The 21239-nt window shown below is 42.8% G+C and overlaps 1 protein-coding gene across 1 annotated transcript; it reads left to right on the forward strand.

Moving 5' to 3' along the window:
- The first annotated feature begins 12 nt into the window (after window positions 1-12).
- Window positions 13-20416, forward strand: FBXO40 (F-box protein 40). Its single transcript, XM_061194209.1, has 5 exons — window positions 13-207; window positions 340-430; window positions 12844-12876; window positions 13769-15679; window positions 18169-20416. The coding sequence occupies exons 3-5, from the start codon at window positions 12874-12876 to the stop codon at window positions 18328-18330; spliced, it is 2076 nt and encodes a 691-aa protein (XP_061050192.1). The 5' UTR covers window positions 13-207; window positions 340-430; window positions 12844-12873; the 3' UTR covers window positions 18331-20416.
- The last annotated feature ends 823 nt before the right edge of the window (window positions 20417-21239 follow it).

The following is a 21239-nucleotide window of genomic DNA, read 5'->3' on the forward strand; positions in this document are numbered from 1 at the left end:
TGGGCACAGATGGATCTGCCAACCACATGCACAGGACCCTGAGAGGCTGCTCGGGCCTTGAAATGATCCTTCTTACAAGGATTTTCCTTCTTCCTCAAGGGAAAGAAAACCCACTGATATAAAACCCCACTTGCCTTCCGGCTTCCCCTGCTAACTGCCACTCCAACAGAGACGGAGTGTGGGCAAATACAGGAGAAAGAAAAAATCGTAAGCTGAGCCTGGTCACATTGCCCCTTGTGATATAGTTTTATTTTTAACTTCAAAACACTTGAACGATTTCTGTTGAAGTTTTTTTCTCCTTTCCCTACCTCCTCGACAAAACTCTGTCCTCTGCTGCAGCCAATGCACGCCGAGCCACCTCGGGCAGTCTACTTGCTCACCATCAAGGGACACAAGTGCAGCAGATGCTGACTCAGCCCATGCCATTAAGGTAAGCTTTTCAAATGTGGGCAGGTTCATCAAGGGGAAATTTAGAGTGGTGAACATGGAGGCAGAGGCTGAGCAGCATATCACCTTTTTGCTCTGAGTAAGAGGGTTGTTAAGCAAATCAGTTACATATGGGGGAGAAAAGGTTAGCGCTGAGAATGAGACCCAGCCATAGGTAAACTCCTGCTTTGAATCTAAAATCTTAGAGCAGGAAGAGATGACCTGCTTTCTAACAGCTTAGGCTCTTTCTTCTAAAATCAACCATAGTGGTTATGTGCTATGTCTAAGGTTACACAGTATTGATGGGGGTTCAGGATGGCGGCGGGGAGGAGGTGGTGAGGAAATAGGTGGAAGGCCCAGAACCCAGGATTTCTGTTTTCTGAAGTCCAAATGTTGTGATCTTTCCCCAATCAGCATTTGCTATGTTAACTGCAAGTCGTTCTCATGTACTTTAAATTCCATCACCTGTGTCACTCTACCAGTTAATTTAGCACAGTTGTATTTACTGCATATATTATTTAAATTCTGCCTGCAGAGTTTAAAACCTGTTTTTCTTTAACAATATTCCCTAAACATGACTCACTCCTCCCCAGCTCTCTTAAATCCAAATGCATCTATGGAATAGAAGTGAAAGTATTTTACAAGTTGAAAAATGGTATACGCATGCAAACCAAAAATTATCACAAATTTGAAACTTGCAAATCCAGGGGGACAAAAGTAAAATGATTAATGACACTTGAGGAGTCAAACACTTTAAAGTGTAGATAGGTTATTTCTAGCTTTGGGAATAACAGCATAGTGTTGCATGCACAAACAAATTAGCAGGGATATGGAGCAGTGTTTATTTTCCTGTTTTCCTCTGGACCTTGCTTTAGTGTTATATAGTTAAAAGTTCAGCTAAGGACATCCTAGGAAGTGGCCTGTGCAGCAAAAGGGATTCTGTACACTCTGAACGTTGCAGTGTACAGGCTAAAGCCACCAATGTCAAGTAAAAGGAGACCTACCACCAGACACCTTAACTCCTGGTTCCTTCTTGCCTGCCTCTGTAACCTCCAGATGCATCCCATAACTCTGCTATAGGTGTCTGGGTTATAATTATGCCTGTTTGCTAGGCACAATCAAATGCACTGTGTATAATTGCCTAACTTCATTTAATTTTGTCAGAGTTTCCATGGCACAAAGGTCTTCAAGGGGTATACCGGGTACTTTCCTAGCAAGATGGGCATGTTAGCTTAGCAGTAACCAACCAGACCGGCTGACTCAGAGCTACTCCTAAATAATCCATTTAGCTTGCACTTTCTTGGCCAATACAACACAGTAATTTAAAATACTGAAACTAATAATATAAGTACAAGATATGAGAATTAACTAGCTAATTAAATAACTAGAAAGTTTAAAGGTAGAGAGATTTCTAGTGTAGGTACAGAACTGCAGATGGTGAGGTTGAATAGATTTGAGGGAGGATGGGTTTTAGGGTATAGTGAAAGGGCTGAAATCATAGCCTGAAAGCCCAGGATTATGGGACCAGATGTGGGAATTATCCTCAGCCAACTGGTTGTGTTAAAATCTCAAGATACAAAGGGATTACTTTAATATTTAACTTTATACATTTTCTTTCCATAGAATTAAGTATCTCCATAGCAGGGAAACAGATTAACAATGTATAATTAAAGTAACAAATTAATTGGCTGGTTAATAGGTTAACAGTTAATCTCTGTCCTTTAACTCTTGACCTTGTCACTTCCACTAAAGTTAAAGCTCAGGAATAAATAATTATTGCCAGGGCTAGCCACATGAGGAGGCAAAATAGTCGCTGCATCATGTGAGGGGTGCTGGGCGGGCCCCTTGCCTAAAAATATCTCCCTGACACCAACCCTGATTGCCTACTAACTTTATAGTGAAGAATGTTAAAACTATTTTCTGTTAATTGCATTCTCTTGTGCTTGAGTCAGTGATTTAAATATACCTGCTTTATGCCTTCTCATGACCTTGCTGGCCAGTGACACTTGGTCACCACCTCTTCCTCATTCTTCCAGGCCTTGTCCTGCTTTGCCCTTGGTACCATCTAAGCTGCCCACATGCCCTTGGTCATCGTCATGCAGGTAGCTCTGTGTGGCACTGTGGTTTCTACAGAATTTCTCAGTAAACTATTAAGGTGAAGTAGAAAAAATAAAAGCATGTGATTAGAGTCAGAGACTGTGGGAGCATAAGCAAGACACATTACTTCTCTGGGCCTCAGTTTCTCTTGTAAAAAATGAAGAGTTTATCCTAGACCCTTTCCTAGACCGTTTGTTCTACCAGATCAGAAGCTGCATTTCAGAAAAGACTGCCCAGGTGATTCCTATGCACACTGAAGTTTGAGAAGCTCCAGAGCAGAGGATTTCTGTTTATCTATCTGATCCAGATTTCTGATTCTATGACTGTGTTGAGAACAAGTGTAACCTCCTACAAACAATTCTGGCAGCATTGAGAGTATCTGTTATAACTGGAGTCCACTGACTCTTTTCCATTCAGTTAAGGCAACATTAACCTAATAAAGTTGAAAACATTTCTTTTTCTTCCTTTAAAACAAAACAACAACAAAAAAACACAAATTAGCATATATCTGACATCATTACCCCTTCCTCCTAAAGGTCTCAAATTGCTCTCACAGGTGTTTCAAATGCTGCCTTCTTTAGGGTCCTGTTCGACTCCATCCAATCCAACACTTCACTGAAGGCTGATGGAGTGCTGGGCGCCGTGTTAGCTGTACTCACTCTCAGTGCCTCAGAAATCATTCCTGTATCCCTCCTGGGGCATTCCCACCCTCCGTTGATATTCCAGTCAGAGCTCCTTTCACAGCCTGCACATATTCCATGGGTCACAGCACTTCCGTTTATGCCCTTTGTCAGGTTGCTCATCACTCACACCATCACAGCAACTTCCCTTGGGTTGTACCAACACCCAGAGTCAGTCGCAAGAGACAAGTCTCAATTGAAACCTTCCTTTTTATTTATTTACTTACTTATTTATTTATTTATTTATTTTTGGCTGTGTTGGGTCTTCATTGCTGCTGGCAGGCTTTCTCTAGTTGCGGCGAGCAGGGGCTACTCTTTGTTGCGGTGCGTCGGCTGCTCATTGCAGTGGCTTCTCTTGTTGCAGAGCACGGGCTCTAGGCACGCAGGCTTCAGTAGTTGTGGCTCGCGAGCCCTAGAGCACAGGCCCAGTAGTTGTGGTGCACGGGCTTAGTTGCTCCGCGGCATGTGGGATCTTCCCGGACCAGGGATCGAACCTGTGTCCCCTGCACTGGCAGGCAGATTATTAACCACTGCACCATCAGGGAAGTCCAAAACCTTCCTTTTCAAATTAATTAACAAACTAATGTAGGCAAACAATTAAAATTATGAACTTGAGGCCTGGGAAGCAAAGAGGGCTTCAAGTTGCCTTGGGGGCATCTGAAAGGTCCTCCGGGCCTGATACTGTACTATTTGAATTCCTAAGTGCTTGAGAAATGACTGCTTTGTGGTGATTACGAGGGGCCAAAAGTGGGGGAAATTAGGGAGATTCACATCCTTAAAGGAGTGAGGTAAGATTTTTTTTTAATGGGGTTTGAGGATGATTAAGCTGGCAGTGTATGTAAGATCCATTGGAGTGGGGGAGAACTAAAAATTGAACAACCAGCCAAGGGCTCTGGGAGTGATGTAATGGGAAGAAATAAGGTCTGGACAAGGGTCGTAACCATGAGAATGACCTTCCTGATAGAGGAAGGATGAACAGTTGAGTGACTCTTGTACACTAGACACGTTCCCTATCTCATTTGATCCTCACACAATCCTATGGGTTATGATGAGCCCCATTTTATGGATGAATAAATTACCTTTAGGGAGATTCAATAACTTGTCAAAAATTACTCAGCAGAACATGAGAGTGTTCATTAATTTACTTTATTTTATTTTTATTTTTTAATTTTTTTGGCCGCTCCGTGCAGTTTATGGGATCGTAATTCCCTGACCAGGGATTAAACCTGCGCTCTCGGCAATGAAAGAGCAGAGTCCTAACCACTGGACCACGAGGGAATTCCCTCATTAATTTACTTTAGATTGGGTGTGTCAGGTAAGAACTCTGTGGAGGTAGCAGGTAAGGTGAAATCTGAATAGCAAGAAGGAACCCATAAGCAATTAAAGAGCAAGGGAAGAATTCTCTTGGGAGAAAGAACAAGTACAGGAATGAGGAATGAGCAGCAAGGCTGGAGCTAAGTGCTTAAGGGAGAGAGGTGAGGTAAAAGAGACAAGCAAGGGACATTCACGTAGGGCCCTGTGGGCCAGGAAAAGGACATCAGAGCTTATTCCTTGTGATGGGATAGAATCCCCTAAAGATTTTAAGCAGGGAAGTAATGATCTAAAATTAAAAGTTGCTGGGACTTCCCTGGTGGTGCAGTGGTTAAGAATCCGCCTGCCAATGCAGGAGACATAGGTTCAAGACCTGGTCCGGGAAGATCCCACGTGCCGCGGAGCAACTAAGCCCGTGCGCCACAACTACTGAGCCTGCGCTCTGGAGCCCGCAAGCCACAACTACTGAGCCCAAGTGCCACAACTACTGAAGCCCACGCACCTAGAGCCCGTGCTCCACAACAAGAGAAGCCACCGCAATGAGAAGCCTGTGCACCGCAACGAAGAGTAGCCCTGCTCACTGCAACTAGAGAAAGCCCGCGCACGGCAACAAAGACCCAACGCAGCCAAAAAAAAAAAAAAGTTGTTAAAATCACTCTTTCTGCTGATGAATGGGCATCAAAATGGGAGGAGTAAGACTGATTATAAGGCCGTTTCTCCAGACTGGATGAGAGATGATGGTGCTTGGACCTGGGCCTGGTGGTGGAGATTGAAAGAAATGGATAGATTTGCCAACTGCCCTTACAGATCTTTCTCCTAGGCCTTCCCACCTAACTGGGCAGTAGTTTCTTTGTGATTGGGGCACAATATCAGGCTCATCTAGCTCTCAAACTTGAACTTACAGTAGAATCAGCTGGTAGGTCTGATTCAGTAGGTCTGATTTGGTGGGGCCCAATATGTACATTTCTAACCAGTTCCCAGGTAATTCTGATGCTATTGGTCTAGGTACCACATTTTAAGGACCACTATTCTAGTTGACTTGCCTTTGCTTATTAACTTACTCCTTTCTGAGTGATCTGCAAAGCACCACAACCTGCGTCAAATAGTGTCTGCTCCCCTGCCAAGTTCTAAATTCTCCTCTATTTCTTTAAAGAAATATTCATCTCCCAAACTCACGCACCTGGTCCTTCTACTTACTCATATTCTAGTTAAACTTCATACAGTACAATCAGTAAAATCTAGTTCTGTGCAGCTCTCTCACCTATTTAAGTCTAAATTATATTACTTTGTCTCCTCCAGACAGGAGAACTTTAAAACAAATTTTGGGGGCTTCCCTGGTGGTGCAGTGGTTGGGAAGCCACCTGCCAATGCAGGGGACACGAGTTTGAGCTCTGGTACAGGAAGATCCCACATGCTGCAGAGCAACTAAACCCGTGCACCACAACTACTGAGCCTGCGTTCTAGAGCCCACGTGCCACAACTACTGAAGCCCGCACGCCTAGAGCCCGTGCTCTGCAAAGAGAAGCCACCACAATGAGAAACCCATGCATCACAACGAAGAGTAGTCCCCGCTCGCCACAACTAGAGAAAGCCCGTGTGCAGCAATGAGGACCCAGCGCAGCCATAAATAAATAACTAAACAAACAAACAAATAAATAAATTTATGTTAAAAAAATGGTCAAAATGGTACATTAAAAAAAAACAAACATATTTTGGGGAGAGTGTTTTTGGCCATAGACTTGATTGAAGTTCATTTTTAAGAGGAGGGAATGTATGTATTGCCTTTTCAGACAGGAAGCAAGAATTTAAAGGTGAATATAGGGGCATAGAAACTGAAGGGGAAAATGTCACCTGGATAACCATACTCTGTTTCAGGCATAGAATTTTGTCAGCTTTTTCACAGTGAAGAGTTTCTATAATCTATATGCTTTGATTTGGTAGGTATTTCATTTTAAATGTCAGACTCCATATTATAGTGCAGATTTTTTTTAACGATAATGGCAGATAAACACCTGAAAATTTGTTTAGTTGTTTTTAATTAATTAATTAATTAATTTTTGGCTGCCTTGGGTCTTCGTTGCTGCGAGCGGGCTTTCTCTAGTTGCGGCAAGGGGGTGCTAATCCTCGTGGCAGCGTGCGGGCTTCTCATTGCAGTGGCTTCTCTCGTTGCAGAGCACGGGCTCTAGGTGCGCAGGCCTCAGTAGTCGTGGCACACGGGCTCAGTAGTTGTGGCTCGTGGTCTCTAGAGCACAGGCTCAGTAGTTGAGGTGCACAGGCTTAGTTCCTCCGCAGCATGTGGGATCTTCCTGGACCAGGGGTCGAACCCGTGTCCACTGCATTGGCAGGAGGATTCTTAACCACTGAGCAACCAGGGAAGTCCCTATAGTGCAGATTTTTTTTTTTTTTAAAAACATCTTTATTGAAGTATAATTGCTTTACAATGGTGTGTTAGTTTCTGCATTATAACAAAGTGAATCAGTTATACATATACATATGTTCCCATATCTCTTCCCTCTTGCATCTCCCTCCCTCCTACCCTCCCCATCCCACCCCTCTAGGTGGTCACAAAGCACCGAGCTGATCTCCCTGTGCTATGCGGCTGCTTCCCACTAGCTATCTATTGTACATCTGGTAGTGTATATATGTCCATGACACTCTCTCACCCTGTCACATCTCACCCTTCCCCCTCCCCATATTCTCAAGTCCATTCTCTAGTAGGTCTGTATCTTTATTCCTGTCTTGCCACTAGGTTCTTCATGGCCTTTTTTTTTTTTTTCCCTTAGATTCCATATATATGTGTTAGCATACTGTATTTGTTTTTCTCTTTCTGACTTACTTCACTCTGTATGACAGACTCTAACTCCATCCACCTCATTACAAATACCTCCATTTCATTTCTTTTTATGGCTGAGTAATATTCCATTGTATATATGTGCCACATCTTCTTTATCCATTCATCCGATGATGGACACTTAGGTTGCTTCCAGGTCCTGGCTATTGTAAATAGAGCTGCAATGAACATTTTGGTACATGACTCTTTTTGAACTATGGTTTTCTCAGGGTATATGCCCAGTAGTGGGATTGCTGGGTCGTATGGTAGTTCTATTTGTAGTTTTTTAAGGAACCTCCATACTGTTCTCCATAGTGGCTGTATCAATTTACATTCCCACCAACAGTGCAAGAGTGTTCCCTTTTCTCCACACCCTCTCCAGCATTTATTGTTTCTAGATTTTTTGATGATGGCCAATCTGACCGGTGTGAGATGATATCTCATTGTAGTTTTGATTTGCATTTCTCTAATGATTAATGATGTTGAGCATTCTTTCATCTGTCTGTTGGCAATCTGTATATCTTCTTTGGAGAAATGTCTATTTAGGTCTTCTGCCCATTTTTGGATTCGGTTGTTCGTTTTTTTGTTATTGAGCTGCATGAGCTGCTTGTAAATCTTGGAGATTAATCCTTTGTCAGTTGCTTCATTTGCAAATATTTTCTCCCATTCTGAGGGTTGTCTTTTGGTCTTGTTTATGGTTTCCTTTGCTGTGCAAAAGCTTTTAAGTTTCATTAGGTCCCATTTGTTTATTTGTGTTTTTATTTCCATTTCTCTAGGAGCTGGGTCAAAAAGAATCTTGCTGTGATTTATGTCATAGAATGTTCTGCCTATGTTTTCCTCTAAGAGTTTGATAGTGTCTGGCCTTACACTTAGGTCTTTAATCCATTTTGAGTTTATTTTTGTGTATGGTGTCAGGGAGTGTTCTAATTTCATACTTTTACATGTATCTGTCCAATTTTCCCAGCACCACTTATTGAAGAGGCTGTCTTTTCTCCACTGTATATGCTTGCCTCCTTTATCAAAGATAAGGTGACCATATGTGCGTGGGCTTATCTCTGGGCTTTCTATCCTGTTCCATTGGTCTATATTTCTGTTTTTGTGCCAGTACCAAACTGTCTTGATTACTGTAGCTTTGTAATATAGTCTGAAGTCAGGGAGCCTGATTCCTCCAGCTCCATTTTTCGTTCTCAAGATTGCTTTGGCTATTCGGGGTCTTTTGTGTTTCCATACAAATTGTGAAATTTTTTGTTCTAGTTCTGTGAAAAATGCCAGTGGTAGTTTGATAGGGATTGCATTGAATCTGTAGATTGCTTTGGGTAGTAGAGTCATTTTCACAATGTTGATTCTTCCAATCCAAGAACATGGTATATCTCTCCATCTATTTGTATCATCCTTAATTTCTTTCATCAGTGTCTTATAATTTTCTGCATACAGGTCTTTTGTCTCCTTAGGTAGGTTTATTCCTAGATATTTTATTCTTTTTGTTGTATAGTGCAGATTTTTAACCTTAAAAATCTGCCCTGCCACATTTGTATTCCTTGAAATGCAAAGGCATGGGACCTGCGCAGTCTTCTTGTTTCCTCTATTCAGAAGGGCACAGTATGGGTTGTGGTCCAGAGGGGGACCAAAAAAAAAAAAACTTCATCATAGGCATGGAGGTGCTTCCTAATGTGAAGCATCCAGCTTCTCTACAATTTGGAAAGATTATACAGGTAGACACCTTTCTGTGCCCCAACTGGGGGAAAAAAGGCTTTCCCCTTACAGACTCTAGCCATGGGCTTGCATTCTCCCCAAATCATGGAGATGGACCACAAATGTCTCTATGGGTCTCTGACGGACACAGTGTGAGGTAGCAGACAGTAGAGTTTGAAGCCAGACAAACTTAGGCTTCTTTGTGCCTCAGTGACCTTATCAGTAAACTGGAGATGGTACTACCCACCTCACATTATTATTGTGAGGATTAAATGAGATGTTATGTAAACGCACATGTTAAGCACTAATATTTTATTTCTCTTCCACTATGACATCCAAAATGGAGAAATCACTCCATCTGGGAAAGTCAGACAGACCCCATGGAGGATAAGAATCCAGTCACTGCACAGGAACAGAAATTGGGAGAACAGGGCATCTCATGTCACAAGACAACCTATGATAAATCTAATTTGATTAAATTGAGGCAACACCAGCTGACTCCAACCTAAGGTGACCAATCAGCTGTCTAAGTTTGCCTGGGAATAAGAGGTTTCCTGGGACCTGGGACTTTCAGTGCTCAAACCAGGAGAGACTGAGGCAAACCAGGATGATTGGTTACCCTGTTTCTCCAGCAATAATTAGACTATCAACAATTTTGGATTGTCCTTTATCTCAGTGGGAAAGATTTCCCCCAGATATATAACAAAAGGTTCAGATGTGATTTTTTTTAATGCCCTTAGGCTATATTTGTCTTTCTCCTTTCCTCCACTGCCAAATGTCTCCACAAAGTCATCTCCACTCAGTGTCTTTCTGCTCAGCACATGCCTTCTCTCAAAGTCACTCATCTGGGGTAGCTCCAGAGCCTGGCAGAAGATCTTTAAATAGCAACATAAAGCAACAGCATCTTTGTTGCCTGCCTGCATTGCTTTTCTTTTCTCTTAAAGGAATATTTTCATATAACCTCAAAGAGATGGAGAGCAATAAGACTCCACCACAAATGTTCCCAGCTTCAATAACACTGTTGCTAAGAACCATCTTTATAATGCTGAAGGATAAGAAATGATTGGCAACAAGGACCTAATGTGTAGCACAGGGAATTATACTCAATATTTTATAATAACCTATAAGGGAAAATAATCTGAAAAAAATTGATATAGATGTATATATAACTGAATCACTTTGCTGTACACCTGAAACTAACACAACATTGTAAATCAACTATTCTTCAACTAAAAAAAGAAGAAGGAGAAGAAGGAGAAGGAGAGGAAGAGGAAGAGGAAGAGGAAGAAGAGGGAGAAAAAGAAATGATTGGGCTTAGAGTTCATCACTATTGTCCCTCCAGCCAGACACATGCCTGCTGATAGGGGCAGAGTTCTCACTACATACACTGAGTGCACAGAACTAGCCAGGGCTGCTTTGCCCTTGCTGGAAACTGGGCTCAACTTTGTGACAGAACCCAGTCGGCAAATATGAAGTTGGACATTCCTGGTGCTGTTAGCTTTTTTCACATAACCTTACTCCATTTGTGACCTGCCTCTTCTTGCCCACCTAAAAACCAACAGGGGACCCTGAGTCATCCAGAGTCCATTCTTGATGAATGTCTGTTATGAATAGAAAGCAGATGATCACATTCTCCCAGCCAGGGCACAGGCCCTGCCAACATTGGAGTGTGTGCTTAATAGCTTTCTCCTCTACTCCAAACAAACACTAGATTTTGAATGGCCAAGGGTCCCACCTCACAGCTGAAATGCAAATGCTCTGGCAAGAGCTCTTTGGGGACCTGCCATGAGCAGTGGCATTGTCATCCCTGTTCTTAACCTCACAGCAGCATTGGAGGCCATCACTCACCCTTTCCTTTACATCTGGCAACATAGTCCTGACTCTCTTAGCTTCTCTGGCTCTGCTTCTTCTTATTGTCCCCAAAGTGGTCATACTTAGCCTTGTACTTCATGGCTCAGATTTCTATTCTGTGTTCTCACATCCCCAGTTATGGCTTCCTCTTACTTTTAAGTGGATAATTCTCAAGTCTGCATCTCTATATTCTAACCCCTCATCTTCCCACCCACATGATCTGTCATCACCTAAAGGAACTTGTATTACACTCGCTGGACCCATTTTTCTTCCCAAAACAGTTCCCTCCTTAGACCTCTATTTTTCTCAGAACTACACCCAACATTCTCTCTTCTTAGTTCACCTTCTTGGCATCACCTTTGACTCTTCTTCTTCCCCCATCTCCAGCCAGAAACAAAAATGTTAGTTGATCCACCCTTGTAATATCTCCTGTCTGTCTCATCTTGCCTATTTCTACTGTCATCAGTCTCACAATCTCAGCCTCCATCATGTTCTCTACATAGAATTTTCTAACTCTAGGTCTTTCCACTCCATTCTTCCACTACTACTGGTTAACACCCCAATTACAATGGTAAATGGTTCCTTATTGAGTACCAAATAATTCTAGATGCTTAAGCCTAATATTTATGAATTTCTACAAGTCCATAATGGGCTTTTTCCCCCCAGGAGTGATCAGGAATATGGCAGGAGCCTACCTGCATGTTAAATTGTATGTTAAAAGATCAAGTAGCTAGACTCTTGCATCCAAAAGATGTGCTCTTTGCCTGATCCTATTCTGCTCCATCTCAGTCCTACCCTCACAGCCTTTCCACTCTGCTCAGCTCCCTCTCTGTCTGATTAATCTTCTAGTTAGCCCTGAAGCTACTGATGGTCAGGCTGACTATTAGGGTATGGGGTATCCCTCTATACCCTAAGAGGGATTCTGGCGTGATCCCTCTTTCACACTTATGGTGCATGAGTCAGATGGGGAACGTGTTAAGAATGTAAATTCCAGGATACACCCTTCGCTCAGGTCAGGGGTGCAGCCAGCGTCTATAGCGGTGTTGTCCAATAGAGTAGCTACTGATCACTTGAAGTGTAGCTAATATGACTTGAGGAACTGAATTATTAATTCTAGTTCATTTTGATTAATTTAAATTTAAATAGCCACATGTGGCCAGTGGCTACCATATTGAACAGTGGGGATCTATATATTTAACAAGAATCACAGCTGATTCTAATGAACAATAGTGTTTAAAGCCACTTTAACAAGCAGTCCAGGTGACCCTTATGCTCACTTACTGGTACATAGTAGGTAATCAAAAACGTTTGTTAAATGAATGGATGAACAAATGAATACATGAATGAACTAGCATACAATTTCCTTGAGATTTAAGGCTGTCTCTTCTAAAAAAGAAAAGTTGAGGGGGATTTTCCAGATGAAAAGAGGCTAAAAAGATTTAACAAACAAATGTAATAAATTAACCTTAAAGGGATCCTGGTTCAAAACTGAGTTGTTTTTTTAAAAAGTACAGAAGATATTTTGGGGATAATTGGGGAAATTTGAATATAGACAGCATGTTACATGATACTAGAAAATTATTTTTAGTTTTCTTAGGTGAGATAATGTTACTGTAGTTACAAAAAAATGTCTTTATTCTTAGGAAATACATGCTGAAGTACTTACAGATGAAGTGTCATGACATCAGCAACTTATCTTCAAGTGGTTTGGCAAAAAATGTGTGTGTGTGTGTGTGTGTGTGTGTGTGTGTTTGTTGAGAGAGAGAGAAAGTGAAAGGGGCAAAATGTTAACAATTGTTGTATCTAGGTAGAGTATATTTGACTGCAAAATGTGGGCCAGGACACTTACCTCCAGGGTGGTGGAAGAATACGTGACGTCTCTTTGGCCCCTGTTAAAACAGATAAAATACTTTTCTTACTAATCATTCATATTTGTATTTTTATATTTTCCCCTAGAGTTACAAAGCAAGAAGAAATTTGGAAGCTATGGTAAGTACCAGGTGTTTATTGGAACTTTACCTTTCACAGGTCCAGGTCTGGCTTCATTTAGCCTGTAGCCCAAGCATCTGGCAGATTTATCCTTTTGGTCTGATGATATATATTGGCTTTTTGCCAAACCAGAGATGCTAGAGCAGAACCTAGAAGAAACCGACACAGAATAGGGGGAAAGCGAGACCTGAGAAAGATCTGTGAGCAAAGATTTTTAGTAAAATTTTACATATGAAAAAGCAAAAAATCCAGGTATAATCTAAATGGCTAACAATTCCTTCATTCAGCAAATATTACTGAGTGCTTACAATGGTCCTGGTCCTGTGACAGGTGCTGGGGACCAAGATGTGAACAAAATCAGACATGCCGCATGTCCTCCCAGCATACCCCCTAGTGGTAGTTGGTTAAATGAATGACAGAACACTCATTCTGGAATGTTACACTGCCATTATGAAGAAAGTTTGCAAAGAAATTTAATAAAACAGCCTAGACAGGTCATAATAGCAAGTTAAAGCAGAATGCAAAATTGTATTCATAGTATTAACTGTGTCATATAAATCCTCCACAACCCACAACTCAAAAACAGCAATTGTCAACCTTGTAGCCCATTACTTTCACCTTTGTTTTTTTTTCTATTCTCAACACAGCTAATACATAGAATAAACTATTGGAAAATAAAGAGAAGAGTATTGATAGCTGTTATTTCTAGGTTGTGGGATTATGAGTGTTTTTGCTTTCTTCTTATGATTTTCTATATTTTTCAAGATTCCTACAATAAGCATGAATAAACAGGAAATAAGTCAATTAAAACTTAAACACTCACAGACATGCATAGAGCTTCTCTTCCAGCAGTCATTTGTTTTCTCTTTCCCCTTGCCTTTGGTGTCTCCAGCGTAGGGCGCGCAGGCCTCCACCAGGGCAGCACAGGCACTGTGACAGATGCTTCAACCGTCACTGCCACATGCCTGTGGAGCCTGGTGTCTCCTGCCTGGTGATAAACTGCCACCTGTCCTGCGGCGCTACCTTCCACATGTGCAAAGAGGCAGAGCACGAGCTCCTGTGCCCTTTAGAGCAGGTTCCGTGCCTCAACTCCGAATCTGGCTGCCCCCTTTCCATTTCCCGCCACAAGCTGGCCAAGCACCTGCAAGCGTGCCCCGCCAGCGTGGTCTGCTGCTCGATGGAGTGGAACCGCTGGCCAAACGTGGACTCTGAAACAGCCCTTCACGAGAACATCATGAAAGAGACCCCCAATGAGGAGTGCTTGGACACAGCCCTGGCCCTCCAAGACCAGAAGGTCCTCTTTAGATCTCTGAAAATGGTAGAACTTTTCCCAGAAGCTAGAGAACCCATGGAAGAGGAACCTACCATGAATGGTGAAGCCAGCTGGAAGGAAATGGAAGGAGCGGTGGGCGGGGCAGATGCTGGTTTGGTAACAAGCGGCTCTCTGTCAACCACCAACGGAGAGGTGGCAGAGCTGAGTCAAGAAGAACGAGAGGTATTAGCCAAAACCAAAGAAGGGATGGACCTAGCCAAGTTTGACAAGTGGGAAAATATATTCAGCAAAGAGCACGCGGCCTCTGCTTTAACGAGCCCATCAGTGAGCAGTGAGGGCACGAGCAGGGACGGCCCAGAGAAAGAACAGATGTCCAGCAGCAACAACACAGTAGAAGAGAGCGCTGCCAAAGGGAAAGAGACACAGGAAGACCAGAAGCAGCGGGACTTTCATGCAGCCATAGAAAAGTCAGGGCTTGCCCCTTGGCAGGATGGTGTTCTGGAAAGACTGAAAACAGCTGTGGATGCAAAGGACTATAATATGTACCTGGTGCACAATGGGAGGATGCTTATTCACTTTGGTCAGTTGCCTCCTTGTACACCTAAAGAGAGAGACTTTGTTTATGGCAAACTTGAGGCTCAGGAAGTGAAGACCGTTTACACCTTCAAAGTTCCCGTGAGCTACTGCGGGAAGCGGGCTCACCTCAGAGACACCTTGTCGAGTTGTAGGCCAAGTGAACACAAAGCAGTAGATACTTTGGATTTAGGGATCACTGTGGAGGACCTGCCCAAATCAGATCTCATCAAGACCACCCTGCTGTGTGCTCTGGAAAGAGAACTCAAAGGTCATGTCATCTCTGAATCCAGGAGCATTGATGGGCTGTTCATGGATTTTGCTACACAGACATACAGTTTTGAGCCAGAACAATTTTCCTCCAGGATGGTGCTGGCTGACCTTCTAACCACTGCCAACCTGAATGAGCTCCATATGGAGCTCCACAGTGAGTGTGTGACCAGGAGACACAACAAGAGCAGTTCTGCCTTTACTTTCACTTGCAACAAATTCTTCAGGAGGGATGAATTCCCCCTACATTTCAAGAATGTCCACACAGACATTCAGTCATGTCTCAATGGTTGGTTCCAGCACCGATGCCCCCTTGCCTACTTGGGATGTACCTTTATTCAAAACCATTTCTGTCCCCCAGGGCAAAAGGCAAAAGTAATCTATAGTCAGGAGCTCAAGACCTTTGCCATCAAGCCGGAGGTTGCTTCAGAGCTGAGTGAGGGAGGGAACAGCCATCTCTCAGGCCGTGAAGGAAAAAGCCAGAATTCTCTAACCAGCCTGCCCCTGGAGGTTTTGCAGTACGTTGCTGGGTTCTTAGACAGCGTCAGCCTATCCCAGCTCTCCCAGGTGTCCGTGCTGATGAGGAATATCTGTGCCACTTTGTTACAAGAGAGAGGGATGGTCCTCCTGCAGTGGAAGAAGAAGAGGTATTCCCATGGAGGCACCTCGTGGAGAGTTCACAGAAAGGCAAGTAAATAGTCATTCACTTATTCATTCATTCAACAAGTATTTACTAAGGGCCTTCTGTGCACCAAGCAGTGTACTAGGCACTGAGATTGTACTAGGTTACCGGGAATAAAAACACAGTCTATGAACTCAAGGAGGTCAGCATAGTAGAGGAGACAGACCCATAAACATAAAAATGGCAATACAAATGGTAATGCCTATTTATGTATGTGTCCTGCATGTCTTCCGTTTGCTCACATGATCCATTCTCCATCGTGATCTGTCCCCCAGGAGGCTGATCTTTACAGACTAGCTTAACCAGCTCCCCTGCCCTCCAGCTTCCAGTTGGGCTAATCTAACGGGAGTGTATCAGCAGGAGATGGTCAGGAGGGAGAAGAGTGAGGTTGACATAGCTATTCTTCTGGCTTCCTCCCTGCATGCATTCTCCCCTCCATGACATTTTGCACTGGCCATGTCCCTCCAGCTGTATCTGATGGCTCTCTCCACACAGGTTACCGATTCTGGGTTCCATTGACTTCATTCCTCCCTTTCAGGCCTAGGATAGTAACACTCTAGATTGTTACTAGCCTGGGTTTTCTATACCCTGCCCACACATTTGTATATCATTCCTTTATAAAATTCTCTTCAGATTACCCAGTTTGAGCGTGCCATCTGTTTTCTGCCTGGACTCCAACTGATACAATATGCCAACAAATTCTCCTCAGCCCTATGTCAACTAATTTATTTACAAACAAGTTTTGCCCCTGTTGAATTCATTTTGAAATTCTAAAATAATTTGGTCCACTGATTTCCCCTGGTTCAAATGCTTATTTAATTTTTTAAAAAAACTCTGCTGTATAGATCAAAGAATCTTTCCCTTTGGAAAAACCTCGTTCCCTTTTCCCAATCAGGTTAGGCTTGCTTAACTGTATTATAAGTTCTATTGGCTTGTACTGTATAGAAGTGAAACTCCCAATTCGTCATATCCAAGGTGCCGTAGCATCCTCTCTTATGGTACATATATTGGTAATGTGAATCACAAATTTACGATGCCCATTTAGGTCAATAATTCCAAAATCTCACTGTTGAGTCTCTTCCCAGTATGTGGGTATATGCAAACTGGTATTGGGGAGTTAGGAGATGTTTACATCTATTTTTATTGATTATGTCTAAAACATCCTGCATATTTTCTATTATTTATTCCCTGAGCAGTCTTCTTCAAAAAATAATTATCAGACTCTCCCTCATGAATTCATGCTTGAATCCATGCCTGCAATCCATGTGTTAGATAATGACTGCCAACCAACCATGTGTTAGGGATAAACATGAATGAGACTAAGACCCTGCCTTTGGGAACTGTATCGCCAAGATACAATGTATCATCTAGAACTACCTAATATCTTCCTCTGTAAAATCAAATGCAAATAATTTAAGTTACATACCAGAAATTTCATTATTTTTTGGCTCACATTTTTTCCCAATTCAGTGATTGCTGACCACTCTTAAATATCATTTGGGACAAACTAATTTCCTTGCAGAAAGGAAGAAAGAGAATTTAGTTGGAGCTAAAGAATGCTCATATTAAAATGGCCTTTTAAAGTACAAAGGAAAATAGTTCCAAGATCACAGGATACACTTTTCTTATATAGTAACAATGACAAGAAACTGAGGGTGAAATGATCAGGTTGAAGGATATCAGATTATGCCTATCCTCATAGCCAGATTTTAAAACTAGTGGCTTTGCCACCACATCCTAGGTGGAAAGGCCCACAGGGATTTGAGTGCCAGACTTCTAGATTTCTCCTAAGGTTTCTGTTCTAGTGAGACTCTTATTAGTTAGCATACTTTTAGTTTTAAGCAATAGAAAACCAACTTAACAGGACAAACAATAAAGGGAATTTATTGGCCTATATAACTGAAGCGTGCAAAGGTGATGGCTTCAGGTATGGCTTGATCTAGCAGCTCAAAATGCCCCCAAATGACCGTTTTACTCTCTATTTCTTATCTCTACTTCCTCGCTTGTGGCTCCACTCTAAGACACAGTTCTCCCTTCATGGTCCCTGGTGGCTGCCAGAAGCTCCTAAGACTGTAGCTTCCAAGTTCAAGCACAGAGGGGAAAAGAGACTCTGCTTCTTGGTATCACAAACAAAAGTTCTGGAGTAGAGTCTCATTGGCACTCGTTGTCCTGATTTGAACCATACGTCTATTCTAGAACTAACCACTGTTCCTGGGGAGGTGGGGGATGGGGGAAGGGTGTATGTCAATAAGCAGATTGGTGTTAGTCATTTCCACACAATACATGGCTGGCTGGGATGATTATCAGTTGGAAGGGGGAACTAGGAATTGGATGCTGTAGAAAGGACTAACAAATGTATGCTGCAGCCACTAAATACTCTCAGGAATCTAAGAACAGGAAGAACAGAAAGGCATTTCCCCACACTGTTCAAATAAAGCCGGCCTGAGGGTTATTACCCCAGTGTTTACTTTGGAGCTTCTCTCTTTCCTCATAGATCTGGCAATTCAGCAGCCTCTTCTCCAAAATCAAGAGCTGGGAGTTTAATGAAGTTGCCTCCATGTCTGAGCACCTGAAGTCCTGTCCTTTCAACGTTGTAGAACACAAGACTGACCCGATTCTTTTGACCAGCATGTGTCAGCCCCGTGAGCAGGCCTGAGAGACTTTAGCCACCACCTTTAAAGCCAGACCAAGAGGAAGACACACCTACTAAAGGCTCAGAAGCCACCATTCTTGGATTCCCACTCAGGGTTACTGAAAGTTCGACAGAGTTTGGTTTTGAGGACTTCCTTCTGTAAACTGCAAATGTGCTTATCTGGGTGTTTTGGAACATGCAATGTCCTTCAAAACCTGAGCAGCTGCACAAGGTCGAAGAACTTCCTAAGCCATGGCTTGTATAACTGCTATAGTGCCATACTGATAACTTATTCCCCCCCCCCCCACTTTTTTTCTAAAATAAATCAGTCTGTGAAGTATTTTAAATAGGTGACTTGAGGCCATTTGGAAGATGAGTCCAAGTCCTTAGGAGATGAGAGAGCCGTGAAATTCCATAAACAGCACAGGCCTGTGCTTTTGTGGAGAGCTTTTCAGTTTATAAGCACTTTCAATGATATGGAGTAGGCATTGTAGGGATGGGGACTGACATGCCTCCCAGGGCACCCAGGGTGAAGGGCACAGTTTGAAGTTTCTGGACCTGGGGTTGTCTTGACAGTCAAGTCCAGGGCTTTTTTTAGTTGCCCCACTGCCTCTAAGCCCAGACAGTCCAAACAGCCCGAAAGAATAGAGACCTAGGCTAAGCACAACAGCCTCGAGGACACCAAAGGCCACAGGATGAGCGGTGGAAATGAGGTCCTAGAATGAGATTGTTGTGTAGAATCTTGGCAACATATAGAAGGACAGCCTTGGAAAATGAAGAAGAATCCAGAGGAGATATTATATTTATGGAGAAAATTAGGACCAAAAGCCAGAGCCTACTTTCAAACATTTTAATAGTGATTTGAGAGTCAAGGTTCTTTTCCTCTGAAGATTATATTCTCTGTCTGGATTAAGGAGACCACAGGCACAGGCCAGCACCACCCTGGGCTAAGTGAAATGATCACGAGACACTAACACCAACTTCAGTGTCATGTCAGAATGCACAGGGTAGCCCAAGGAGACCTCGCATCTGGAAAGGTCCAGACAAGGCCCACTGCAACTCCTGTGGTACCAGTCGCCAGGTCCTAGACATCACTTGAGTACCCCATCGGGAATCTTGAGAAGGAAGACATCTGAACATAGTGATTCCCTATAATTGCTCTTACCTATTGCTGGCCATGACTGCATTCTGTCAAAAATGCGTGACATTTCTGGGTTTTGGTAACAAATAGTTAAAACTTATGAGAACAAAAGTAAAATAAAAATACACAATAGAAACTGGCATCCCCTAAAGCAGGGTTTCATGGAACTACTGACATTTTAGACTGGATAATTCTTTGTCATAAGGGACTGTCCTTTGTGTTGTAGGATGTTTAGCAACATCCTTGACCTCTATCCAATAGATACCAGTAGCACCCCTACAGCTATAACAACCAAAAATGTCTCCAGACATTGCTAAAAATCCTCTGGGAGCAAAATCACTCCTGGTTGAGAACAACTGCCCTAAAGAATGACATGCCAATGGCAGTAAATTAGGATAAGCTTTTTAGTACAGCAAATTCTTATCTCACATAGTTATCTACAATGGTCATGTTTTCATGCAGCTCTTCTTTCTTTACCAAATAGGTTTTAGACACATGATGATTTTAAGTTGGGAACCAAATGGAGCTGGTTTGTTTGGTGTGGCTTCACGTCCTTGGGTCACAGTGCAAAAAGTATATCCTGTCAGCTCTCCAGGTATAGCTGAAGCCAGGAAGGTTGAGCTATTTATCTTAACCCTAACCGTAACCCTCACCCTAGCCCTAGCCCTAACCCTAACCCTATCTCCTTAATTGATGCCATTTTCCTAGCAGTCCTCAGCAAGTGAGAAAGAAGGGAAAAGGAGGATGGGCATTGTGGGGAAGCAGAGAACAAAGAATTTAACCAACAACAACAAAAAAGAGTCTAGTCAATATGAATGTTTGTTATTGCCTGGGTTTCCCTCTGAACATGGTCCAGAGCTGGTATAGATGAAGTAGATGACACCCCTGAGAAGAGTCAAGAAGGCATTAGAGCAAATCCCAGAGTAGAAGTATGCTTATCTTCCATTATAATGTGCTACTTGGTACTATTCAGTAACGTAACTCTATTTTTCCTAATCCTTATTGTTTGGTTTATATTTCACATTTGTATATAAGGCGCCATTTTCTAAAAAATATAACTAGAGTGTGAGCTAAGATTTTATTCCGTGAAGATGAATAACTGCAACAGCTAAGCAGTGAAGTGGGAGAAAAGGAACTGATCCAGGGTTCAGTTCCATGTGTTTTGAATCTAGTCCTTCCTATATGGAGGAAGAAGGTTCTGAAAATCTATTTTGGGTTTCTTATTTTATTAGAAAAAGAAAGCAAGGGGAGCTGTAGACTAAGGGAGGTGAAAATCTGGGGCTACCGTGAGCTGGATGAGAAGTACAGAGAAAGGAAGAGAGCAGAGGGCTCTTCCTTGACAATCTGGGCAGCCCAGGGTTCGGGAGGGCATTCAGGAGACTAACCGCACTGCTCTGTGGGCCCCACCCTTCCAGGCACACTTTACTTTCCCAGCTGCTGCCTTCAGCACAATACTGAGCTGATCAACATCATCAAACACATTTTACAAGGTATCTAACTGTATATGTCGCAGGAAACCAGAGTATTGCAGGTATCCACTGGCCTACACGATCAAGCACATTTTATGGTGAGAGGGCAATTGGAGAAAAAGGGAGGCCTTTTAGAGAGACGGTGGAGTAGACAGATGATTTGATTAGTGGGATGAAGCTGTAGTGAGCAGCACGTGCAGCAAGCATCATCTGAGAGAGGCAAGACGGCTAGACATGGCTTCAGATTAAGGAGCAGCTAAGGAGAGTGAAAGGGGACTGTGGACCCAAGAACAGGAGCCTGGACAGGGAGGTGTCTGCGAGCA

This window comes from Eubalaena glacialis, chromosome 6, assembly GCF_028564815.1.
Source record: "Eubalaena glacialis isolate mEubGla1 chromosome 6, mEubGla1.1.hap2.+ XY, whole genome shotgun sequence".
Classification (NCBI taxonomy): Eukaryota; Metazoa; Chordata; class Mammalia; order Artiodactyla; family Balaenidae; genus Eubalaena; species Eubalaena glacialis.

Excerpts from the sequence above, each read along its gene's own strand:
- FBXO40 (XM_061194209.1), top strand. Across the intron at positions 15,680-18,168 it reads CGTGGAGAGTTCACAGAAAG|ATCTGGCAATTCAGCAGCCT; the intron begins GCAAGTAAATAG and ends CTTTCCTCATAG.